The sequence below is a fragment of the Phyllostomus hastatus genome, unplaced genomic scaffold (genome assembly GCF_019186645.2).
Source record: "Phyllostomus hastatus isolate PE091 unplaced genomic scaffold, TTU_PhHast_1.1 phas_scaffold_46, whole genome shotgun sequence".
Lineage (NCBI taxonomy): Eukaryota > Metazoa > Chordata > Mammalia > Chiroptera > Phyllostomidae > Phyllostomus > Phyllostomus hastatus.
The window spans coordinates 20,728,587-20,756,381 of NW_025334032.1; the positions used below are offsets into that span (position 1 = coordinate 20,728,587).

Genomic DNA, 27,795 nt, shown 5'->3' on the forward strand with positions numbered 1-27,795 from the left:
CAGTTGTTAATAACAGTAATCAAAATATTATAGCTTCCATTTACTGAGAGCCTATATGATGTGCCAAGCAAATATGCTAAATGTTTCTTCATTATTCCCTAAACTCCATAAAACAAGGCGTTTTTTTTGCCAAAAAGTGACAGTTTGATATGGTTCAAATTAATATTATGTGTTTTACATATAAAGAAGCTGAGACCCAGATTTTACGTAAGTACAGTTGTCTGACTCCAAAGCTTATGCATCTTTGATATACTAAGATATCCTTCATTGATGTCCTAAGACTTAGCCAGCTAAGCAATAACAAAGTTAGAACCCAGCTCTGCTTCTATGAATTACTCTATTAATTATTCAACAATTATCAACACAGTTTTGAAGATATACAGTGTTTTGTTTCTTTAAATCTCAAATAGTTAAAGTATTAGTAACACATTTTCATATTTGACAAGATCCTATGAAATAGATTATATATCATATTTTAGAAATTTAATAACCTCATTTCTGGGTTTGAAGGCAGCTACATTTATTGGTCCCTACAACATGTAGTATTCCCCGTGTGCTGCTCAAGGAAATAAGATATAGTCAGTGCCTCCCAGTGGTCTCTATAAAACACTATCCAGAAACAAATGGTAGGTAAGAATGAGACTAGAGACACCTTTTTTAAAAAGACTTTATTTAGATTTAGAGCAAGGGAAAGGGAGGGAGAAAGAAACATCAATGTATGGTTGACTTTCACACACCCCGGGGGACCTGGCCCACAACCCGGGCATGAGCCCTGACTGGGAATCGAAGCAGCGACCCTTTGGTTCACAGGTCGGCACTCAGTCCACTGAGCCACACCAATCAGGGCTGGAGGTGGGCATTTTAAATCTGAGCATTGAAGCCTAATTTTTATTTCTCAAGGGAGGAAGCAGGCACTGGCTTTTCTTTTTATTGTTAAAGTAATATGTACTTGAATTCAGACTATAAAACTGTAGCCTGGGAAAGGTGGAGATCTGGCTTTTCCAGTGTGCTCCTCATTTGTAAGCCACTTTAACCCGTGGTATTTATGTTTCCTGGTTGGTTGTTATTTTTCTATTCAGAGTTTCCAAAAAACTCTGAATCAGAGGAATGTAGTGATGGAAGTAACTTGAACCATTAAAGCCACCGACAAGTAGGTCAGTCATCATTAGTAGTTCTCCGTGTGAGAGTCCCTAGGTTTAAATAGGATTTCCACATGGCAGGAAAATGCAACTGACCTCTGTGTTCCTCGTAGTGGTCTCCCTCCTACTGTTTCTCAGCCCAAGTACCTTCTTTGGGAACTTCTGCTATAAAATGATAGCAAATAATATTATATGGCTTTGCAGTACTTAATATATCCTGGATCTGTGAGCTCTTGAGCTGTTCATGAAGCAATATTTTAAGGGTGTAATTACATGGAAGTCCTATACACATGTGTATACATAGTAGAATGAATATGTGTGTGTGTGTGTGTGTGTGTGTGTGTGTGTGCATTAGTAGTAGTAGTACAGTAGAATTTAGTCACATTACCACTGATTATACCTGGAAGGACATAGAAACAAACATCATCTATTTTTATTTATTTTTTTTTTACATTTAGGCAGCCAAAGGAAGGCGAAGGAAATTACTTAGCACCTTCTCCCCTGAAAACCCGATGCATGCCAGATACAATCCTTTTTTTTTTTTAAAGCACAAAGTAGTAAACTCCCTAAAATGTGTAGTATAAAAGAAGATGCTCACAACTCTGTGAAATAATTAGGTTCAGTAATTACAGGCTGGAAATCTCAACACAGAGAATAACATTTTAGTTATCTTTAAGCAGATGCAAGTAGTTCTCACTGCCCTTAGGACTTTTGACACAGTGATAGCATCTATAATTTAAAAAGAGGAAACCTGGTCAAATAAAAATCTAAATTGACTACATGGCCCACCCCCAGATCATATGAGACTCTTTCTTCAGTTTCGGTTGGCAGTTCCTTTGACTGTTCTTTTGAATAAAAATACTGGAGTTAAGGCTCCTTTCTCTGTTTCCTGGTGTGAGCCTTCATCATGGATATATGAAACCTGTCATTAGAAAATTCTTCATATATCAGGCCATTACCATGTGTAAAGCTGATGAAAGACTCCTTTGATCTGTTTGTTTGCTTTAAGAAAATTAAGAGGTAGTTTTCTTACAAGCAGCCAGTTCAGATTCTTTTCAGAGGTCTTAGACTTGCACACTCAAAGATTCCTCTTAACAGGGACTCTCTTGATTAATGATATTGTGAGTTACATAAATACAGAATTTTTTATTTTAATTATGAATAGTCATATATATTTAATTGAATATTTCCTTTATTTCCATTTAGGTGTCTTATAAGTCTTTGAATTTCACTGCTTTGCCATCTGAAAAACACCTGAAATGTGGCTGGGCTGTCTCTTCTCATACCTATAGAAATTGGGCATTACCATTTCTCTTTAGTTTCTTCCATGGGAAGGAGAGTTTCACTTCCTCCCTTTTCTCTTCTTCGTAAGGAAATGCAGTTTGAGAGTGATCCCATATTCCAGGCAGTTCAAAGAATTCTGAACCATAAGCTGAGGTTAGTCCCAGGTGAGACTAATATTTTTTCCAGAACCTCAATTTTCATTAATTCAAGTAGTCTTAGTCTAGATATAAACGTCCAGTAGCCTCATTGTCTTGTACTTTTCCAGTTACTAACACTATAAGTAAGGTAAGTCACTCTTATTTAAACATATATTACTAGGTCCTACTGTGTACAGGACACTATGCTAGGTAATATAGGAATATGTACAGAAAAAGCTATTTCCTTCCTTATCCACATGTGATAAATTCTATGATGCACATTTAGTGCTATGAGGAAGAAGAGGGATCTCATCTACTTGGAGAAGCTATTTGGTATTCAAGCATAAGAAAAGAGCAGTTGGGCATGAGTAATGCCTTTTTTTTCCCCCTTAAAATTAAAAGAGCTGCCCTGGCTGGTGTGGCTCAGTGGATTGAATGCCAGCCTGTGAACCACAGGGTCACCTATTTGGATTCCTGGTCAGGGCACATGTCTGGGTTGCAATCCATCAATGTTTCTCTCCCTCTCATTCTCCCTCCCTCCCCCACTCTCTGAAAATAAATAAATAAAATATTTAAAAACTAAATTTAAAAAAGGAGCTAAGCTTGAGAAAAGGTAAAAGAATATAAATGGGTGTTATATTATAGTAATTGTTTTTCTTAAAAGATATAGAATCATGTGCTCTCCAAAATAATGTCTGGCAAATTTTGAAGAACTCATTAATGGGGCAGTCCACACTGGAATTATGCTTAATGCAACCTACTTTAAGTGGGTACTAGAAAAAAATTAAATATATTAGAAATCAGCTATATTTTTATTAGTATATTTTCTTTACACTGGGTCATTTGTAACTTTCATCTTGTTTCTTATCTTTTAGACCTGAAATGGCCAAATATCAGGGTGAAGTTCAAAGTTTGAAACTGGATGATGATTCAGTCATAGAAGGAGTAAGTGACCAAGTACTTGTGGCAGTTGTGGTCAGTTTCGCTTTGATTGCTACCCTGGTATATGCACTTTTCAGGTGAGACTATAGGACAAAAGAGTTGAAATAATATATATTTCTAAGGGTCACTGACTTTCTGACTGCTTCTAGTAATGTTGAATACTTAATGTGAAAAGCAAGTACTCAATCTCAATGATTATATACATTTATGAAGGTGTTTTATTTTCCACTGGGCCCTAAGTGCTACCATACATTTCTCCCGAAGATGTCAGGAGAAATCATCTGTCTTATTTGATAAAATTTAAATTTGTTATCTGTATTTTTGAATAAAATATTAATATTTCTATAGAAGTATCACAGTTTAAAAATGTAATTTTTCATAATTGAATAATAAGTATTATTATATAATCTACAAATTAATAAAGATAATAAGTATACCACCTACAGGTGAAAATAAGTAATATTTTCAGTGTTTAAATGTAAAAACTGATGCCAAAAAAACCTTGTAAGTATAGATGGAATTTAGATTAGAATTAAAATTACTCTTATAGAATCAGAAACCAGCTTACCACAAGACTTTTTAAAACACGCAACACCCGACTATTTAGTCAGGGCATTGACTTCTTTTCTCTTAGCTTGTCAAATTGAAAAAAAAAAAGACAACAGCCAACACAACAATAGCTGTCCGGTGTGAATGAATCAAAATTATACCTATGTTTTTGTCAGATTTGCAAAAAATGTACTTTTTTGGTATGCCTCAGAATTTTGGAAATTAGTTTATATGTACCCTGAGATGAAAAAGGTTGAAAATTGCTGCTATAAACCAATGCACAGAGACGAGGTAATAAACTCGAAATTTAAGTATTAACACATGGAGATAAATATATATCACTGAAAATAGAAATGGGCAAAAAATGTAAAAAATAGAAAAAGATTAATTCCCAAAATTTCAAATCAGTGAGTTTCCTATAAAAATGATAGAAAGGATTATTAAACAGAATGTGAACACTTAGGATAAAATGGTAATTTACTCTTTTATGTCAGCATGATTTTCTCATTAGGGTAACATTATCTTGATTTCAGCAGAGTATTTTACATAGTACCTGGTGACATACTTGTTCATGTAATGGGGAAATGATAGCAAGGTGATAGCAGGTTTAATTCTTAAGTGGTTGACAGGTTGTTCCCAGGATCACTGACTAATGTTTCAATGTAAATCAAAAAAGGAGGACACTGAATTATTGCAGGGCTCTGCCCTTAAGCCTGTCCTACTCATTTCCATTAACAACCTGGTTGAAGGAGTCAAGAGAAGCATTCATATTAAATTGTCAGTTGGGAAGGATAGCTAATGTACTAGTACAGCAGACTCAAGATTTAAAAATGGACCGTCCCATAAATCAATGGTCAACCTGTCTTTGATAATGGTGCCAAGACTTCTCAGAGGGGAAAGATTTCAACAAATGATGTTGGGACAACTAGATAGCCAAATGAAAAGAATGAAGTTGGATCCGTACCACATTATGTGCGAAAATTAACTCAAAATTGGTCAAAGATCTAAATGTAAAAGCTGAAACTTCTCAGAAACACAGGAGTAAGTCATCAGGATTCTTAGATATGACACCAAAAGCATAATCTACAAAAGAAAAGAAATAGGTAAATTGGACCTGATCAAAATGAACAACTATCGTGCTTCAAAGAACATCATCAAAAAGTGAAAGGACGGCCTGCGGAATGGGAGAAAATATTTCATGTATCTGATAAGGCCCTTGTATCTGAATATATGAAGAACTCAAAGCTCAATAATAAAAAGACAAATAACCCAATTAAAAAATAGGCAAAGGATCAGAATAGACATTCTTCCAGAGAAGATTTATGAATGGCCAATAAGTACAGGGACAGATTCCTGACATCATTAATCAAAAGGGAAATGCAGATCAAAACCATAGTGAGTTACAACTTCATACTCACTAGGATGGCTAGACTCAAATAGTCAGTAATAATTGTTATTGAGGATGTGGAGAAATTGGAACCCTTATACATTGCTTGTGGAAATGTAAAAATGGTGCAACCACTTTGGAAAACTGAGTTCCTCAAATGACTAAACATGGTGTAACCATATGACCTAGCAGTTTCATTCTTAGGTATACATACCCATGAGAAATGAAAACATATTTCTATACAAAAACTTGTACAGGAGAGTTCATAGCAGTATTTATTGTTCATAATATCCAAAAGGTACAAAGAGCCTAAATATCCAACAGATGAATGGACAAACAAAATGTGGTATATCCATACAATGGAATATTACTCAGCTATTAAAAGGAATGATAAACTGACACATGTTCCATCACAGATCAAACTTGAAAGCATTGTGCTAAGTACAGTAAGCTAGACACAAAGGCCACATATGAGTCTGTCCACATAAGTGTCCACAATAGGAAAATCTATAGAGATAAAGTAGACTGGTGCTTGCTTAGTACTAGAATGGAAGACAGGGGAGTAGGGGATAATAGCTAAGGGTATAGGTATATTTTTTTTTGAGGTGATGAAAATGTTTTAAAATAGACTGTGGTGATCGATTATATCTCAAAGCTGTTTTAAAAATGGGTAATGACTAGATAAATACAAATAAAATGTCCTTTACCTGTTAAGGAGGGGATGTAGGTAAAAATTTATTGTCATCTGAAGGTATCTATGATAAATTGTTGAGTGAGAATTTTTAAGTAAAAGACCAATCATAAAACCACAAGTAGCTCATTTTACTAAAATTATTTTTATACAATTAATCCTGTTTTAAAATATTTTTATTTTCCTTTATTTGTTTCTCTGACTTACTTACTATGGATACTTGTTATTAGTATAATAAAGATGTGAAGCCAAACTAAAAGTTTATATTTAATAAAGCAATCGTATATTGCAGGTGCCAAAACAGAATAACATTAGGCTGCATTAATCAAAATAACCAGATGAAGTTCATTTTGGATTATATCCTGTTTGAGTCAAGAATTTTAGACTGGAAAAAATTCAGAGTAGGTTATCAGAATAGGTAAAGCTGTGGAAACATAAAAATGCTTGAAGGAACTGGGGATATCTAGCTCGGGAAGAGAGTATAAGGCATAAAAACTGTCTTTAAATATGAGGGCTAGTTTTGTTAAAGAAAAATTAGGTTTATTCTGTGTGCTTCATGGACAGAACCAGGGTGTCAAGGAAAAATCTGGTTCTTCCCTTCTGTGTGTGTCTCCTTTACTTTTACACAGCATACTTCACTTCCAGCCACCAAATGTGTGGAGGTAAAGACCCCATACCGAACAGTTCTTCATGACACCAGCTGGGTCTCTTAAAACTTAACTCAACTCTGACACCATCTGCCTGAGGATAGCATTACATCCCACAGGTTAAGGACCTAGTCCCAAAAGACTGCTCCCTAACCACAAGTAGTAGGTCTCCAGGTTACCCACAGTCCTGAGTTCTGATTTGGCTACAGATCAGGGGTTTCCATGACCTCCTCCTCAGATTCAATTAATTTGCTAGAGTGATTCACAGAACTCAGGGAAACATGTTTACCAATTCATTAAAGAGTATGATAAAGGATACAGATGAAGGGATACATAGGGTGAAGTCTGGGAGGGTCCTGACCGCAGGAGCATCTGAGCTCTAGGGTTCCTCACCCTCCTGGTGTGTGTTCTCATCCTGGAACCTCCCTGGACCCCTTACATTGGGATTTTATGGAGCCCTCCTCCCGGAGGCATGGTCAGTTATGTTTCCATTTCTAGCCCCTCCCGCTTCTCTGGAGAACATGGCATGGAGCTGAAAATTTCAGGCTTCTAATCATGGCTTAGTCTTTCTGGTGACTAGTTCTCATCCAGGAGCCATTCAAGAGCCCACCCAGGGCCACCTCTTTAGAACCAAAGACATGACTATCCCCCAGGAAATTATAAGCATTTCAGGAACCCGTTGTCAGGACTCAGGGTCTAAGGCCAAATACTGGAATAAAAGATGCTACTGGTGTCCTTATCACTTAAGCAACTACAAGGGTTTCAGGAACTCTGCCGGGACTCTTGAAGAGACCAATATATATATTTTCTGTTATCACACAGGGCCAGTATAAGGAGATAACTGATGAGAGTTTTGGCTGAACTTAAGATACAACTTTTCAAATTATATAAGGTGGCCCCCATTACTTGGACATTATCTTAAATTTGTCATATGACTGGGTGGGAGGTCAGTTTAAGTTCCTTTCCAGCTCTTTAGATTCAAATTCAGTTGGCAGTTGAAGTCTTGTTACTCAACTGAAGTAATCAATTAGTGATAAGTTGAGGGAGGGATAGCATGTATAATTTAAAATTCAAGCAAAGAAACATTTTGCCTTTTTTCTGTAGTTTATAACTTTTTATGTTATAGGGAAAATATATATATTAAATTTATCATTTTAAGTATACAATTCAGTAGCATTAATTATATTCTCAATGTCATATAACCATCACCACTGTCTATTATATATATTAAATTTGTCATTTTAAGTATACAATTCAGTAGAATTAATTATATTCTCAATGTCATATAACCATCACCACTATTTCTAGAACTTTCTCATTATTCCAAACACAAACTCTACCAATTAAACAATAACTCCCCACTCTTCCTACCAGCTCCTGGTAACCTTTATTTTACCTTCTATCTCCATGAATTAGGGTATTCTATGTATTTCATAAAGTATAATTCCACAGTCTGTGTCCATTTATGTCCAGTTTCACTTAGCATAATGCACTTAAGGCCCATATATGCTGTAGCATGTATAAGAATTTCATTCCTTTTTATGACTAAATAGTATTCCATTGTAGTGTGTATGTGTGTGTGTGTATGGTATATATACATATATACCATATTTTATCTATCCATTGATGGGTATTTGGGTTGTTCTTATACTTTGTTGTGAATGATCTACTGTAAACATTGGTATACAAAGTATCTCTTTTTAAAATTTATTTTAACTTTTGAAAGAAGGGAAGGGAGGGCGAAAGAGAGGGAAAGAAACATCGATGTGGGAGAGAAACATCAATTGGTTGTGTCTCGTACTCACCTTGACTAGGGATGAACCCACCACCTAGGCCTGCGCCCTGTAATCAAATGGGCAGCCCTTTGCTTTCCCAGATGACACCCAACTAACTGAACCACACTGGTCAGGGCCAGCGTATCTCTATTGAGTCCTTGCTTTCCATCAGAATTGATGGATTGTATGGTAATTCTATAAGTTTTTGAGGCACCTCCAATCTGTTTTTCACAGCAGCTGCCCCATTTTGCATTCCCACAGTAATGCACAAGGGTTCCAATTTCTCTGCATCATTACCAACACTTATTACTTTCTGAGTTTTTCGATAATAGTCATTGTAATGGGTATGAAGTATATCTCATTATGGTTTTGATTTGCATTTCACTAATGACTAATGATGTTGAGTTTATAATGAGCCATGTTCATTGACTATTTGTATGATTTCTTTGGAGAAATGTCTATTCCAAGTCCTTTGCCCATCTTTGAATTGGGTTGTTTGCTTTTTGTTTTTCAGTTATAAGAGTTCTTTTTGTATTCTGGCAGTAATCACTTATCAAATACATGACTTAGGAATATTTTATTCCTGGATGAGGAGGTGAAGCTCCTCAAGAAGATGGGCAAACACCTGACTAACATACACAGGCTGGGCGGCCCCCAGGCTGGGATGGGAGAGCATGTCTTCGAAAGGCTCACCCTCAGGCACGACTAGGAAGCCTTTGGAGCCCAGAGGCCTTTGAGGGGCCCTTTGGCATTTCCCTGGTGTCCAGCTTTTGCCTGAGCCTGATAACCCTGAAACCCCACCCTGGAACCCTCTCCCATGCATTGGACCAAATGGAAATAATAAAGCTTTTTGCAGCAAAAAAAATAATAAATAAATAAAAGAAAGAAATATTTTATTCCATTTGGTTCATTGTCTTTTTATGTTCTTGACAGTGTCTTTTGATGCATGAAAGTTTTAATTTTGATGGAAAGTAATGAAAAGACCTTCCAGTCGCCTGGTGTACATCTGTACTCTGAAAAGCAAGGACTGTCATCTCCTGATGAAAAAGGAGTGGCTTTCCATTGTCAAAGAACAGAGAAATGCCATTTAGTAAGGTCTTCACTGGTATTAAATGAGACGGCTCCTCTGCTGTTCCTTGATAGATTGTTTTCACCACAGAGTAGCTTTCTTTCAGAAATCATTTATTCAGTCACAAGATGTAGTACTTTCAAACTAATAATCCACCAGAAATAAATAAGGGGCTTAAACAGAGTTCAAGTAGTCCCATTTCATATATGTTGAACTTCTGATTATTTGACTTTAAATTGTTTTTATGTCCTCTCTGAACCGATGGTCATATTTTATCAGCTTTCTTTTCTAAAATTTGAATTTTTTACTAAAACTTGAATAACTGTAGGATGGATTTCTTTAATTTTCCCTATCCCATTAGGATATTAATTTAGTATTCTTATTGCTGTTGGATATTGGTTCACTCAGAGAGTAAAGGCTCCTCTGTAGAGTAATATTGGGATTGTGTGGACTTAAAATATTGCTGTTGAAGAGGTTTCAGTTTAGAAAAATTTATACGGTCAAGTGAAACTAAGCTGTGATTTAGATGTGAATCTTCATCCCCACCCTACCATCCTAAACATCACTTCTAATTTTCAATATTCACATGTCTTTTCCCGTCCTATTTTATCCGTCACTATCTTCTTGTCTTTCATTTTCCATTGTATTTATCAATGTTAAGATAGTAGTGGTATGTTAGCTTTTGGCATTTCTACATTATATAATTTTAGCTTTTGTTTTTCTCTGTCCCCCTATCCTCATGGGTAAAAAGTTGGGAGAGGACCTAATTAGATATGGAAAAGTGTTCAAATGCATAATAACATATAGAATTATATAGCTACTTATTTGGAAGAAATTGTACAAAAGAATTGAATATGTTAATAGTTCTTTTATTATTTGTAAGTCTGCAATTACATTAAATCCCCAAAGTGCTATGTCTCTGGACTTCATCATTTGCCAGTTAAACCTGAAACGAGCCAATAATCAATGACCTCAGAACAGCCTGGAATTGGAGTAGAGTTATATACCATCATTTACATGTATTTAGTTACCAGTAGTTCTAGGTAACATTTTTTTAGGTAAAAAAATTAGACTCATAAAGAACATTGAGTCATCTGACAATATTTTATATTGAAAGCTTATTATATTTTATTCAACAGAAATGCACATCAAAACATTCACCCAGAAAACCAAGAACTAATAAGAGTGCTTCGGGAACAACTTCAAACAGAACAGGTACTGTTTGTGTAAACATGTACTTTTATGTAAGAAGTAGATGTCATTACTCCCCTTGTTTATGAAATTGTGGTGAAATATTAATCGATTACTTTGTGGAAACACGGGCTTCTTTCCTGCTTTAAATGACCTTAAATTATGCTATCGATTATTTATTTGCAGGTTAGGCAAATGACTAGTCTTAATCTATTCAGGTGTTTTCATATTTTTTTTTAAACTTTCTTTTAAAGACAACAGTTTTTCTATTATTTACTTGTAAGGAAATAATCATTGTCTAAATTGGCTTGAGCGAAATGTCGTGGAAAAACTATTCTAACATATATATCCCAAGGACCTATAAAGAAATGACTATAAAGGTAGCTTTTTTTTCTTTTCTTTTTCTTCAGTGGCCAAAGATAAGAAAACTAGTTAGGCAAAAAAGAAAATTTTTCTCATCTGCTGCTTCTTTGCTTTTAACCAGATGGACTCTATAAGAACCAGCAATGTAATACATTTTATGAAGGCTGGGTTAAGTAGGATATCATATACCTTCAGGCCAGGATAGCTAACATCAAGAAACAAAATTAAAAAATTGATTTTCTAACCACCAATCAAACTTTAATGCCAAAGAAGGTTTTACCCATATCATTTATCTATTTACCAAATATTTATTGAAAATCTACCATATTCCAGACAGTGTTGGGATTGGGAATTCAGTTGTCAACTAAACCAACAAGAATTCCTGCATCATAGAACTTAAATTCACTGATGCAAAAACAGTTTAAGCATGTTAGTAGTACTCTCTTCCAGAGTGATTGTTATCAGTAATTCATGCCTGGATAGCATTTAATAATTTACAAAATGATTTCACTTACTGCTCTTATTTAATCTTCAAATATAGTAAGTAAAGCAATGACTATTATCCTCTTCTAACATATTAGTTCACTAAGATTTTCTTAAATTCATGCTAGGATTACGTGACTAGATCTAGATACACAGAAGTCTCAGGGGGATCTTCCAGGTGTACCACTGTCCCACTCACCTACCTCCTACCTTCCTCACCATGTGTATAGCTCTAGTGAGAATAAAGCTAGTTAGCCTACACCGTGCTGTCCTATATGGTTCTCACTAGCCACACATAGTTATTTAGTTTTAAATTAACTAAAATTTAAAATTCAGTACTTTAGTCACATTAGCTACTTTTCAGGTACTCATTAGGCAAGTGGCTACCATATTGGACAACACGGACAAAGAAAATTCCTGTCATTGCATACAGTTCTGTTGGACAGCACTGGTAATTGGTTGTTCATCAGTTAATTTCCAAAGAACAATAATGAAGAGAAAAAGTAGAGAGGGGAACATTAAGTGCTGTATGTTTTTCTTTTTGCACCATTAAAAAAATGACATAAAAGACTACAACATCGAGGTGTAACCTTGGCTTATAGAATCTTCTGGTATTTTAGAACTGTTTTAGGACAGGGGATTTATTTTTAATTTGTGGTAGCCACAGTCTTTGATTTACTTTATAATAGTTCATATTTAGTGAATTTGGTACTTTTTATTTTGGTAATTTTTTGTTTTTAAAATTTTTATTTTTATTTTTTAAGATTTTATTTATTTATTTTTAGACAGAGGGGAAAGGATGGAGAAAGAGAGGGAGAGAAACAGCAATGTGTGGTTGCCTCTTGCGCAACCCCCACTGGGGACCTGGGCTGCATCCCAGACATGTGTCCTGACCAGGAACCGAACTGGCAACCTTTGGTTTGCAGGCCGGTGCTCAGTCCCGAGCCACACCAGCCAGGGCTTAATTTTTTATTTATTGATGCTCAGAGAGAGGGAGGAAGGAAGAAAGAGAAAGAGAGAGAGAAATATCTAATTGTTGTTCCACTTATTTATGCATTCATTTGTAATTCTTGTATGTGCCCTGACCAGGGATCATACCTGCACCTTTGGTATATTGGAACTACACTAACCAACTGAGCTACCTGGCTAGAGCAGTAATATGATGTTTTTATTTTATTTTATTTTATTATTTTATTTTATTTTATTTTATTTTTAATTGCTGTTCAATTACAGTTGTCCCCATTTTTCCCCTTTACCTTTCCCTGCCCTAGCCCACCCCCTGTAATTTGATGTTTTCAGTGTCAGCTACTTTGTTTATAACATGTGTGTCAGGTACTATAAAAACTTTTGATGAGTATTTAAAGATATGCATTTTATAGTAGTAATAAATAATCTTTTAGTTCCTGGGATCCTACTGCAGTGAGTCCTATAGATAAAGTCCTTGTCCTCATTGCAGTCACATTCTGGTGGGTTCTTTGATAGCTGGATGCCTCTTTTACTGATGATTTTACTCAACATGCTTATTACAGTCAAAACAGTGATGTTTACTGAGAAACAGTAAAATTTACTAATAGGATTATGTGAAGTATTAAGTTCAAATTAGTAGTGGCTTTACATTTTTCTACTTCCAAAATGACCAAATAATCTCTGAAAGTTTAATTCTGGTTTCTTGTAAGGTATAGCATACATGTAACACTTGCCAGGAATGTATGAATGACAAAGGTGTTAAAAATGGAAAAAAAAGTTAATAAAAGCTCAGAAACAGTTTGACATTTCTTATTATTTAGTTATGGATTAGCTCAGCCTTGTGTTACTCATAATAACTTCCTCTGTTTTTATCTTTAGATTGTGTTCAGAAAGGAAGGTAGTGACCATATAGTTTATAAATAAAACCACAATATAGCCTCATGACTGTATCCAACTTGTAAGACCTTAAACTGTTGCAAGTCTCAACTCTGATGAGGATTACACAGTATTGACTGCATTCTCAACTACAGTTTACCAGAAAGATCGCTTTGACAAGCTGTGTGTCGTGTATAACTGTGTACACGTATTTTCTCGCCAGGATGCCCCTGCTGCTGCTCGACAGCAGTTTTACACCGACATGCACTGTCCAATCTGTTTACATCAAGCCTCCTGCCCTGTGGAGACAAACTGTGGACATCTCTTCTGCGGTAAGCAAACAGCGCTGTGCTTGGTAATAGCGACTCTTTGCACCAAGACCCATGTGTCTACGCAGGCTGGGTTCTTGATTTTCTCTTGGTCATATTTGGTGTTTCAGGAGTAGTGTAGATTGCTCCTGATACCCTGCTCTACTTATCAGCCACTTTTATTTAGTGTCTGTGGGTTCAAAGATTTAAAAAACTAGTTATTCAACTTCTTAATATACAGAAATGTGTTTCTCTGAATAGTAATTCAGGTACATCTATACCTTGTGGATTGACTGGTTCATTATTCTTTCACTTTTTAGTCCTTTCATTTGTTATTCAACCTTCCCAAGGCAGGAAGTTTTTTCCTCTCAAGGACCCTGCCCAGGGCCATCTCTTAGCTCTGCTAACTCTTCCTTACTCTGAGTCAGTGCAGAAGTTCTTAGACTCTTTCTCTTCATGACCTCAAGAGGGTTGGTGATGGAGAATGAGAAACCTAGAGTGTACAGTGGAACAAAAAAGGGAACATTGATTTCACTCACACTTATTTAGTGTCAGTACAGGGTGCTTTCTACCCTCCAGAAAGATTTCATAGAAAATAATGAGATACCATCTAGTGATTGCTTGTTATGGTCATATGAGATTGGGGAGAGTGAGTTCTTACACACTTAACATACTTCATCTCATCTAACCCCACAAAATCAAGGCTCAGATATGTTAAGAAATTTTACAAAGGGTAATCTAGTTGCCAAGGGACAGAGGCAGGTTTTAAACCTAGGTCTAACTTCAAACCCTGTGTTCAGTTCTACTCTTTGATTGCTGGCTTATACAACTACCCTCTACTTAAGATTTATCCAATGTTTTGTTGTAGTATTTCTTTGTATTTGAACAGCTATATTTAAGATAGGTTCCCCACATGCACACCATTTCCATGTAAAGACTAATTAGAAATGGAGCATACAATGATCCTATAAATTACTTTTGTCTAAGATTCATTATATAGAATTCTTAGGTATATAGTGTTACTGTTTGTGCTGTTGGGGATGACATACATGTTTGAAATCCAGGATTTTCAGTACCTTGTGCTCATTAAGTAACTACTGACCAACCCCACTATTGCCTCAGCTAGTCTTTCCACCCTCTTTCCTAAGCTTTTTGCCTAAGTAGCTAACAAATTATAAATATCTGTTGGAAATGCTAATGAGGAGCAAAATAATGAAAGATCAGATAGGGAGAATTAAATGGCCATCAGAGAAAGCAGATACTTCCCCCCACCCTCAAACCTCTGGTAGATATTCCTAATCAGTTGGACACTGAGCCTGATGTGGACCCAACCATCCTGCAGGATGTGAATCATTGAGGTTTGGCAGGCAAGGTGAACTCTATTTGCCAACCCAGGCTTAAGTAATTCACTGAGTGGATAACCCAGTCAATTGAAAGATGGCTGTATTGTGTTCTTGGTTTTACCTTTGGGTCTGAGGTAATAGGGTAGATTGCTTCTGATATCCTGCTCTACTTGTCAAGACACTTTTATTTACTGTCTGTTGGTTCAGAGGTTAAAAAAAACTAGTTATTCAACTTCTCAGAAACAGAAGTTTGTGTCTTTGAATAGTATTTAAGTATATTGATACCACGTATATCAAGAGCATTTTAGCTCAGTTCCTATATACAGAACTAGTCAGCCCTTCATAGTGAGTTAAGAATAATGCAGCAATAGACTTCACCCTATTGGCAGTCATAGTTCTCATAATTTTATTTAATTCTCCAGCAGTCTTATGAGGTCTCATTCCCATTTTACAAATAAACAAATTTAGAGAAATTGTGACTCAAGTTAAAGTCACTGAGTCATCTCTCCTACCATCCTGTGTAGGTGGATCTCTCTTTTTAAAGAGGGGAAAGTTGAGGATAAGGAAAAGCATCAAGCATGTCCTAGCAGGTGAACTGAAGTGTCTAATTTGCTGGACCGTAGTTTCTCAGTGTAGGCAAGTGGCTGTTATATAATTTGCAAAGCAAAGACACCTATACCCCAATTTGTGTAAAAGAGATGTGAGATTAAATAAGTTCATATGTGTCAAAACACATTGAACTTTTGGATTAGAAGGTATTAGATAAATCTAAGGCATCTTTACAAGTGGTAATAATACTAACAGATTTATAATAAGTTTTGTTTTCATATAGTTTCTATATGAAATTAGATTGCTCAAAGTACTTAATATTATCTAATTAACACAGCACTCTGAGAGTAGGGAAAAATATCAGAAAAAGATTGTTTAGCTTTTTAATTCATCATTAAATTGTTGAACCAGTTTTCCCCATAGACACTGTAATGTCCAATTTGGACAGCCTTTGCTTAGCCCATCAGTTTGCTTACCAGTCTCCTCACTTACCATCTATTTTTGCCTTTGGCGTTCACTCCTGCTGTTCATAAAACCTGGAGTGTCCTCCCTCCTGAATTCTGTCTATCTAAATTTTTGCTATCCTACAGTGTTCAAATACTCTCCTTTGCAGATTACTCTAGAACACATCCCAGAGAATTCTCCCTCTCTGCACTCCTTTCGTACTTAACATTAAACAGTTCAAGATCTAACTACAGTCTGATTGATTTAAGTATGTGTCACCTTGACTTTCCTCACTTTGCCATCGTTTCTTCTGAATTCTGGACATTTATTTGATCTGGAAGAATCAGAATAAGGAGCATAGGAGAGCTAAGCTAGTTTGCTAAAGCAAGAGGAGGAACACAGAAAATCCCGGAGGTAGGAGGGAAACAGGAAGCACTTAGTTCAGATTCACAGTGAAACCTGGATGGTCTGAGAAACAGTTTTTCTGAGGAGAGGAAGATAAATTGGTCCCTTAAACATCAGACACTGTCTAAAATTTTTTCTTCTTCATTTGTTTCTGGTCTAAAATTTAGTGCTTCCACACTTAGCTCATCTACTACTGCCTGAGGTCTTCCTTTAGGCTGTGTGTACTTAAGTAACGTGGCTCTCTACACTCCTAAAAAAGTAATTGTGTTTTTGTAACATATGTAATTTTGAATAGAAAATTTAGACTGTGATTTGTTGGTGTCATTTATACAATGATGTTTTATTTATTTTACATGAGAAATGCATTATATTCTAGTAAGCTTCACAGCATTGAAGCAATTAATGCATGCTTGGTTTTGTCTTAAAATATCTGTATATTCACTGGTAGTTTAAATAAAAATGTTTTTCAATAGCCAGGAATTGTTATTAGATTTAGATTTGCCTGAAGAGATGCTGGATAAAGTAAAAAAAAAAAATTAATCAGGTGATAGTGTTAAAATATTTCAAATATTTAAAACATCAGCATTAATTTTTTTTCCCCATCAGGTACCTGCATTATTGCGTACTGGCGATATGGTTCATGGCTTGGGGCCATCAGTTGTCCAATCTGTAGACAAACGGTAATGTTTGTATCCAGAAGGCATCATAAATGCTAGTTCACTTTGTAAATCTTCTAGTTTCTGTATCTGACTTCTGAATTATTTTGATATTTTTAACAGAATTTCCTTTATCCAAAGCTTCTGTAATGTTATATTATTTCTTTAATGTCTTTAAGACACCTCAAAAAAGGGAATTTCTTTTGAAATCTTTCGGTTGTAGGAAAAACAAATGATAAATGAACCAACCCTCTCCCAAACTCTCTAAAGTCTTTGTTGTAATACCAGCAAAGGAATAACTGAACTAGCTGGTCAGGTTTAAGCAAATATCCCCTATACTACTTTTGAAAAAAATTGTTTTTCCTTTTTAATTTATTTTTAACGTGCCTTTTCCAGATAGCTTTAAATAATGAATAATAATTTTTAAATGTCTTTTTTGAAATATAATCACATTGAATTATCCAGAACAGATTTGACCATTGTAGTGAGTCTAGAAGCTACCTGAGGACATAGGCAGTAAGTTTTTACAAACATATGAAAGACTGAAATGCCAGCACAGATGGGATTGCCACATTTCTCAATTTCTTTGACAAGCTGGAAAAAGCAGAATACTAAAAAATCTGAGGAATTGAAGTTCTTAGTTTTTTTAATTAGTAAGTATAGCAAAGTAAAACATTCTCTCAGCTGTGTGTAGTTTTTCATAATTTCCTTTATAGTTATTTTATTTTCCAGTTAAATTAAAAATATACACCTTTCTGATCATGAGTTATGAGCATGTAAAAAGACAGTATCTCCTCAGGAAGTCTTCCAGTGAGCAAAATAAAGTCCTAAAATGGACAGTCTCCAAGTGAGCATGTCAGCTTGGATGCTCCCTCGTACAACGTCACTAAAATAACGGTAGAGGGCATTGTATACAGGCATACCCGCAGAGACCAAAAAGTAAAACAAAATGGTAGAAGAGGTGACAATTTTTCAAAAATTCTTTGTAAAATATAATGGACACACAGAAAAGCACACAAAACAGAGAAGTGCAGTTCACTGAATTATCACAAAGCAACACTTGAATAATCACCACTCAGATGAAGAAACAGAAACTGGCCATCAGCCCCAGAAGCCTCCTCAGGACCCCACCCAAATCTTCACTCCTCCTTTGTCTCCTGTAGGTAATTTCTATTTCACTTTTATGATAAGCATTTCCTTGATTTTCTTTATAGTTTTATTACCTTGGTATACACCTCTAAGATTGTTTAGTTTTGTCTGATTTTTAGGTTTTATGTTAAATACACACACACAGATATACGGGGGTGAGCAAAAGTAGGTTTATTTACAGACAGTAAGACAATAATTAATAATACAATAATAGTAATAATAATAATAATACAAGAATAAACTCTTTCATGTGTTCACAACTGTAAACTGACTTTTGCCCACTCCTATATGCCTTTCAGCCTTGTTCTTGCTACCTACTTCCCCCCATCACTACCTTTTTCTCTTGGTGTAGAAGGTTCAGGGCTTTCTCTTCTTCCTTCTACATTCCCAAATTCTGTCTCTTTCACATTTGACTCTTTATCACGTGGTCAGGAGGAAGTACTGTTTTGGGGTTTTTTTTGTACTGCCTCTCTGGATGATTTTATATGTGGCACAAAGCAGTCAACGCTAAAACTTATTTGCCACCACCACCTCTCATCATCTTTAGCTGTCTGCCAGCCACACTGAGCCCAGGCCTAGGCCTTGCGTTAAAGACTTAGTTTCACCGAAGGTGTGGAAGTGGAGTATCCCCAGTGGTCTCACAGAGGTGTCCAACCTTCAGCCCAGGGGCCACATGCAGCCCAGGATGGCTGTGAATGTAGCCTAACACAAAATCATAGATTTACTTAAAACATTATGTAAAAAAAAACCCAAAAACTGTTTTTGTGATTAGGTGTTACAATGTATTTAATGTGTGCCTTCAGACAACTCTTATTCTTCCATTGGGGCCCAGAGATGCCAAGACATTGGACACCCCTGCAAGGCAACATGGCCATGCCTACCCCTTGATACTAGGATTTCTGACCTCCCAAATAAGATGATACATTTGTCTTGTTTTCAGCCACTGAGTTTATGATGACTTGTTACAGCAGCATTTGGAAACTAGTATAATTGTCTTTGCAATTTTTTATTTCTCACTCTGAAAATTTCCCCAAATTTCAGAACTGACTTCTCAGTCATCTTCTAGACATCTCTACTTGGGTATTTCACCAGCATCTTAAATTCAACTAGTCCAAAATTAAAATTATTATCTTTCTCAAAAAAAAAAAACCCCAAAAAAGAATTAGTTCCACTACCCGCGCTTTTCATAGGGTATGTATAAATTTATCAGGTGGTATCCTTTGGACCACCTATAAATTGGGTAGAGGCTAGAAAGGTGAAGATGAAGTTGTTTTAATATGGTAGCTTTTGGTTTTCTAACTGTGGAGCAGTTCATCTGGAGGCAAGACAGGTGTCAGACACCTGCCTCCCCTCCTGTTTCACTGGCAATAGTGACGCACAGGCTGACGTCTCTGATTAGGACACACACACCACTTCCCTCCATGAATGCATGCACCAACACACCAACCTGCATTTCAAGGGCTGGCTTCAGTTTCAAGTTTTCTGAACACCCGAGGGAGGAGTCCTTACTTTGAAGTATCATTAAAGCACCTTAGATCCGGATGTTGCACAGGTCTGCCTCCCTTCTCTCGTGTGACTGTGATCACCAACAGGCAAGGCCATGTCTTTAATTGTATTTTATTTTTTTCCCCCACTGCTGCTATTTTATTTTTAAAATTTTATTTGTATATCCAGCACTTAGCACAGTGCCTTGTCCACAGCAGGTGCTCAGTTAATACTTACTGAAAGAATGCATTTTTATTAACAAATGCATGGAGAGGCAACAGTATGTGCACTCCTTTGTTTTGGCTGCTTGGACAGCATCTGAGAAATGGGCATTCCTGATTTGACAGCTGAACTGAGGAAGGGCTAAAGCAACAGCTAGAGGATTTAACCCTAAATCTGTCCATTTTCCTCCCCATCTCCATCTCATTGTACAGTGACCGTTTCTGTCGGGGCTTTTCGTGGTCTGTTGTCTTCAGATTACCCGAATGTGGCCCTGGGACATTTGTGTATCCTTACCACTACCATGGAGGAAAAAGGGTTTAATGTACATAACATGTAACAGTATTAAGAATTACCTTTTTTGTACAGCAAATAAGAAACATAATTGGTTGGTATAAAATGGACAGAGGGAGGTTAAGAATCGAGTAGGAAACAAAGAAGCCAAAGAACTTATATGGACAACCCATGGACATGAACTGGGGGATGGGGGAGGTGCAGGGTGGAGGGGGATAAAGGGGAGTAAAAATATTGGGACAACTGTAATAGCATAATTAATAAAATATACTTAAAAAAGAAATCAGTCAGAAAAAGACAAAAAAATTACCTTTTTTGACTATAATAGGGCCAGGTGCTTGAGAGCCAGTCCTTGCATTAAGTTGACGTCTGTGTGACGGTTGCTAATATCTAAAGATATTTCAAATAGCAGCGACTTTGCTCCTGAGTGTTTTCTCATCATTCTTGTATCTTGAACTGTAGAGAGTTACTGACTTTCTCCCTGATGTGAACTGGAAAATACTAGAACCAGTGTCTGGATAACATGCCCCTTTAATTTTATAGATGCTCAAATTACATTTGCATTGGATTGCATTGTAGGCAGTAATCTTCCTTTCCTCCCCTGTGTTGCCTTAATTAAAGAAAATGAGTGAAATATAAATTCCGAAGATTTCCTTGTTTTATTGAATAACACAAAATGAAAAGACTAATGCTGCAGAAAGGTATAACAATTTTTCTTTCTATATTAAACAGGTAACTTTACTGCTACCAGTATTTAGTGACCATGACCAGTCTCAGGATGTTGTATCGTTGCATCAAGATATTAATGATTATAACCGGAGATTCTCAGGGCAGCCCAGATCTGTAAGTAAAGTTACAGCAGGTACAAAGCTAGAGGGAACACAGTTACAGTATAATGACACTTCTCTTTTGTGGAGTGAGATTTACCAACAAATATTCTTCGACTGTGAGAAACCTCACTGTCCATGTGTGTGGGGTGAAGTCCTTCCTTCCATCATCATTGTCATTCACTGAGTTACAGCTTCCCCAAGGACTGCAGTGTTTCTATCTTAAAAAAAAAAAAAAAGGTATTGTAAAAGTCATTTATGAAGAGGTGCCAGCAAAAAATCAATAGGAAAAATCTGAGGTAAAGATAAAATTATCAACTCCTATGTGATTCTAAAATAGGGTTTGATTTTATGAGAAACACCAGAGAACTTCTGGAGAGCGTTTTACAATTCTGTTTTACTCTAAGTTATTTCCCTTGGCCCCTGTTTGAAATGTTTTCTTAAGTAACCCTGTGTGTCCTCTTAGCTATTCAAATTACTCTTTTTAATAACATTAATTCTACAGTTGACCCCAACCCTAAAAAAGGCATTTGGTAGATTGAAAACTGTCACATTTTATTATCTCATCCCAGTTTTATTAAAATAGAGCAAGAAATTCTACAAGTATGTGTATGGCTGGATATGTATTTCAAAAACCAGAATACACTGAGTACAAATTTAGTAGGCAGAAAGCCCAGACTCTCCCCTGAGCTCTAGACTTTATATCCAACTGCTTAGGGTACAATATCTCCACTTGGATGCCCCCTAGTCCTTTCAAACTTAACCTGTATAACGTGAAACTGATCCCCTTCCCCCAGCATAGGGGCTCTTTCTGAGCTCCTCCTCTCCTCCATTCTCCTCATCTGATCTATAAGTAGGTTGTACCATTCCTTTTCTTTTTTGGGCGGGGGGGAGGGGTCCTATCATTTTTACCTTATAAAAATGTCCCGTGTCTGTAGAGCCATCGTATCAGTCAAAGTCACTATCATCTCAGCTTAGGTCACTTGCCATGGCCTCCTCACTTTGACTTTGTTCTCTGCGTGGCAATCCAAGTGGTATTTTGAAAATAAGGCCGTGATGCTCTTGGGTTTTAAAACTTGCCATTTTTGGAATAATTTGGAATAATGGGCCAGCTCTTTATTGTGGCTTACAAGGCCCTGCTTGACCTGGCCCCCGCCCCCCAACATCTTGTGCCACTCTCCCCCTGCCCCACCACACCTCAGCCACACTGGCCTTTCGGCTCTCAGAAAAGCTCCAAGTCTTTCCACATATGCCTTTACCTGTGCCATTTCCTGTTTGGAACGCTTGTCGCTCTGCTCTCCTCATGGGTGATTCTCATCCTTTAGGTAGTTCTGAGATAAGCCTTCCCCCAGAGGCTTTCCCCAACAGCCTAGGTGTTCTCCATTATTGCCCTCTGCACGTTTTCTGCCCAGCATCTGTCACAAACAGTGCTCAAACCTAGTTCCCTGGCTTGCTCTCCATAGGCTAACAGCACCGTGAGAGCAAAGACCGTGTATTTTAGTCAGTACCAAATTCTCATCGTGAAATTTGGTGTCTGGAATGTAGTAGGCCCTCAGCGTGTGCTGAGTCAATTTATAAACTATTCTTGAGGTAAGAACTGATACTGTTGCTCTCAGCCAAGGCTATAAGCTATTAGAATATTTTAGTAGCACACAGCCATGCTCTGTGCTCCTTTGCTTGTATTCCTCATTCTGTAATGTCATGAACATTTAAAGGTAGTTTCATCTGTTGTGAATGATAATGGGTGAATCTTTTAGATGTGTAAGCAAAAGGGGAACGTAACCCAGCCACTGTTGTCTTCCATAGCTACTCGATCCAGCCATTTCGTAACACACCCTCCAGTGACGGCCGTAGTGAGCCACTGGAAATCAGGGTTTCCAGTTCAAGATCTGCCACTGACCTTGAAGATGATAATAATAATTTTAAGATATTCATTCATATATTTAAGTGTGAAGCATACCATTGCTCAGTTCTTATTTTTGTGTGTCAAATTTATAGTTAACAAGTAAGAAAGCTTAGTATGTGATGATGTTACAATATAATAAAGACAGTTAGCTCTTTGATATTCTACCTCAAAGTTAGAGTAAGATTGTGATTAATACACAAACATTTCTTAATAGCTCATTTCATATTTCTTGTCTAATTATAGATTTTATAAATACCACATGAGCAGTAACAAATAGCTAATAATGGACAGAAAATTATTCTTAGAATATTTAAAGTAATTTACCATTGACCTTGTGAAAACTGTGTAGCTGTTTTGCTTTAAATATTAGTTTCTTCCATAGAGAATAGGAAGTTAATAAAGGAAATGACTCTAAAAAGACCATTTTTGTTCATTTGTGGCTAGTCTTCCAAAAGGAGTTACAAGATTTTCTTTACATTGCATTTTTAAAACTGTTTTCTCATCACTTGCTCAGTTCCCATTTTTTGTCTCCATCTTCCTCAATTTATTTGGCATTTGTTAAATCAATAAATATATACACAGAGTTGGATCTATGCTATTTATACAGACTCTTAAAAATAGCTGAACTATGGGCAGTGGAAGACCACAGGAAGTGATTCCCTTCCTCCAGTCAGTTTGTCTTGTATCTGCCAACTTCTGAAAAGTAAGATATGTTGAAGAGTCATGGCGGGTCATCACTACACGGGAGCTAAGATCGTGTGGCCAGCGAACAGCTCCGCAGAACAAATGAGAAGTCCGCAGTCAGAGAGTAGCTGACCTGCTCGTGGTCATACAAATCAGAGTGGGGCAGAAGTGGGTTTACGGTTGTTCGTATGGAGACGAATACAGTAATGAATTAATAATAATAGAATAAATTTTATTTACTCACAACTGTAAACCTACTTTTGCCCCACCCTGTTAGATATTGGTATTATCTTTTCTTTTTAATAACTTTATTTAGATGTAATTTACATGCCATATGCATGCGCGTTTTAAAGTATACAGGTCAATGATTTATAGTACATTTAGAGTAAATAGAATCTAATTACCATCATGATATAATTTTAGAACATTTCATTCTCCCAAAAGCTTTAGCAGTTCCTCTCCCTCTCCCCCTCTCCCCAGTCCTTGGCACCACTGGTCTACTCTCCATCTCTGTACATGTGGCTCTTTTGGATATCTCATCATTTTATTTGAATGGGATCATACAGTATGTGGCCTTTTGTCTCTGGCTTATTTCACTTGGCATAATGTTTTCAAGGTTCATCCATGTTATAACATACCTCAGTATTGCATTGCTTTTTGTTGTATTTTTTTGTTTTTCAGTTACAGTTGACATACAATATTATATTAGTTTCAGGTGTACCATATGGTGATTATACACTAATGTAACTTACAAAGTGATCGCCCCATAAGTCTAGGACCCATCTGACACCGTACATAATGTCTAGAATATTATTGACTGTGTCACTTATGCTAGTACTTCATTGCTTATTATGGACAAAGCAATCTCATCTTGTTTATCCATTCATGAGTTGATGGACATTTGAGTTGTTTCCGCTTGTAGGCTATGATAAATAATGCTCCCGTTAACTCCTGTACCGGTTTTTAGGTAGATGTATGTTTCATTCCCCTTGGGTATGTGCCTCGCTGTGCAGTAGCGGGATATTGTCGTAACCCTGTGTTTCACATTTTGAGGAACTGCCAGACCGTCTCCTAAGGGGCTCTACATTTGCACCAACAGTGTATGAGGGTGCCAGTGCTCCATATCTTATAATTTTCATTGCTTTCCATATCTGATAATTTTGTAATGTATGTCTTTTTGTTAAAGTTCAGCTGTGAAAATTATGCTCATTTATGTAAAAACTTAGTAATTTATGTGTTTCTGTACCTATTTAGAACTTAATCATTCTCAAGAAAGGTAGTACTTGGCATTCCAAAAATCTTTGTAGCAATTAGGAATTTGCTTAAATTCTAGCTAAGCAGAATAAACATCCTCAGAAGGGATCAGCTTCATTGCTATTCTTAGACTGTCATTAATATTGATGTCTTTAATGTATAATATTTATATATTGTCTGGCAACTTACAAAGGCCATTTATATACAATATCTCTTTCAGTTTTTGAAAGTCCTCCTGGTACATAAATACTCAATTGTTGACTTAACTCTAGTAGGTTAAACAACTTTCCCCAAGGTCACCTGGCTAATAAGTAATTGATTTTGAATTCAAACCCAGATCTGACTTTTCAAAAAATTTTTCTAATATTGTGTTTATTTATTTTTAGAGGGGACAGGAGGCAGAACAGAGAGGGAGAGAAACATCAATGTGTGAGAGGTACATTGATAAATACGCCCACAACTGGTCACCTGGCCTGCAACCCAGGCATGTGCTCTGACGGGGAATTGAACCAGTGATCTTTTGGTTCACAGGCCAGCATTCAATCCACTGATCCACACCAGCCAGGGCCCACCCAGATCTCTCTGACTTTAAAGCTGAGACTTGAGCTCAAGCCTCACCCTAATACTATACAGTAGGTTCTTGATTTTTTCTTTTTTTACTAACTCAAATTAGAAATAACTTGTTTTACATTATTATATGTCCTATAAGTTTGTTGACATTTTAATTGCTTTTCAATTATCTGCAATAAAAAGCCTATTTTATAAGAAGCTAGTAATCAAAGAACTATTTTTAAATAAAATGAATAACTAGAAAAAATGGTCAAACAATAGGTGAAACTTTTTAATTCATGTTAACTTTGCACAATTGTAAGAAAATTATATTATTTTAAAATGTGACACATTAGATGCCAAATCATAATATTTGTTTTTCCCCTACCAGATTATGGAAAGAATTATGGATCTACCCACTTTACTGAGGCATGCATTCAGGGAAATGTTTTCAGTCGGTGGCCTTTTCTGGATGTTCCGTATCAGGATAATACTTTGTTTAATGGGAGCTTTTTTCTATCTTATATCACCTCTAGATTTTGTACCTGAAGCCTTGTTTGGAATTCTGGGCTTTTTAGATGATTTCTTTGTCATTTTTTTGTTGCTTATCTACATCTCTATTATGTATCGAGAAGTGATAACACAGAGACTAAACAGGTGAAAAAAGTTTACTGAAATATGAGCTAATGTGTACAATCAAACAAAAGGAGTCATGGTATCATACAGCGTTAGAATATTATCTTACAAACTGAAGACTGCTGTATGACAGACATTTGATTATTATTTGGCAAATACCTAGCAATATATGACTGGAATTTTTACATGTTGCAGGTTCTGATATTAAGGTTAGAATTATAATAATTTACAACTTTGTCTTGATTGTGTTGTTTGTAAAGTCTCTGGGGAAAAAACATGAAATTATATAAAAAGGGATGCTTTCATATCTTTCTTTTCCCCCAAATTACTCAGATTAATGGGATGTATAGTAAGATAGTATTAAATGTACACTTTACCCATGTTTCCTTCTCAGTGAGCACCTGTAGGATAATATATTGCAATGAGACTCATCTAAATATTTTTGTTAAATAAAATACTACACAGTATCAGGGGAAAAGTGGGTTTTTTTAGTACTAAGTTTTGTGCATTTGGAGCAGTTCTGCTCTTCTATTCTGATATAAGTCTTTGTTATTAGCTGAAAGTGAACAAAGAACCTTGAACTTTATCATTTGATTTCACATTCTGGTTTACAGAACACTGGGAGAGTTAACAAGGTGTAAGACATTTATGTCCAGCCAGCATACTTATGTTCTCAGTATGGCATGTAAACCAGAGTTTGGTCCTTTCATAGGAACAGTGTATTCAAGTAACTTGTAAAAGGAATGTTTTTTCAGAAACCTGGGCAATACTGTAAACAAATAGTAGTTTGATGCATTTCTGAGAAAAGTGGTTTTTCATGGCTTGAGCATCAAAGAGGGTACTAGGAGAGTACTAGGAAGATTTTAAGTTTGACAAGAGGAATTATGGTGAACTAGAGTAACAGAATGGACAACTCTGGTTCGTTTTCTCTTGACAGAAAACTTGTAATGCTGTCCCTAGATGGTGCAGAATGAGCAAATGTCAGACGTGATTCAATAGGAAGGTTACATTGGTTTCTTTTTTTAACTGCTACTGTGTAACGCTCTCTTCTGCAGTTTTGTTTGAAAAGAACCAAAACCACAAGTATTACGAAATCCCAGTTCCCTCAGCTGGCACTACTCATTAGCAAACTGGACAGCAGGAGGTTGTTGATGCCCAGGGCTGCTAGCTCTGTCACCTGATAGTCATATTGTCTATTCACACGCTAGTGAGCCTCCCTATGTATAGACAGGCCAAGAACAAATCTATCGAAGTCTCCCAAATTAGATTAGCCATCGACTGATAAGATGCTGAATAATAATACTGTTTTCTAATTTGGGTCTAGGACAAAGCTGCTGCTTGTTAGAGAGAAAAACAATAATGCTTAAATATAGCACATTATAATTACAGCAGTTTCTCACATACTTTTCATTTTATGCTTAAAACAGTTATGTGAAGAAGGCATGTGTCTTCCTTTTCACAGGTGAAATCCCTGTTACTGGTGACAGGTTTTTGGTTTGTCTGAAACCACCAAGGTATAAGTGACTGAACTGGTATTGTACTCAATAGGACTCCTGCATGGGGTTCAGGTAAATGTGAGGGTTATTGC

At 36.3% G+C, this 27,795-nt stretch overlaps 1 protein-coding gene across 7 annotated transcripts in view; it reads left to right on the forward strand.

The window, feature by feature from the left end:
- Nucleotides 1–27,443, forward strand: part of RNF170 (ring finger protein 170) — a 30,070-nt gene extending 2,627 nt beyond the window's left edge. For 2 of the 7 annotated variants that reach the window (XM_045821902.1, XM_045821904.1), the window contains exons 2-7: nucleotides 3,436–3,579; nucleotides 10,760–10,835; nucleotides 13,723–13,831; nucleotides 17,155–17,228; nucleotides 21,084–21,194; nucleotides 25,963–27,443. In XM_045821902.1, the coding sequence (XP_045677858.1) occupies nucleotides 3,443–3,579; nucleotides 10,760–10,835; nucleotides 13,723–13,831; nucleotides 17,155–17,228; nucleotides 21,084–21,194; nucleotides 25,963–26,232 (777 nt within the window). In that variant the 5' untranslated portion in view covers nucleotides 3,436–3,442 and the 3' untranslated portion in view covers nucleotides 26,233–27,443. Of the gene's footprint in view, nucleotides 1–3,435; nucleotides 3,580–10,759; nucleotides 10,836–13,722; nucleotides 13,832–17,154; nucleotides 17,229–21,083; nucleotides 21,195–25,408; nucleotides 25,459–25,553; nucleotides 25,655–25,962 lie in introns of all 7 variants that reach the window. The other 5 variants (XM_045821906.1, XM_045821908.1, XM_045821907.1 and 2 more) reach the window with 4 other exon arrangements.
- The last annotated feature ends 352 nt before the right edge of the window (nucleotides 27,444–27,795 follow it).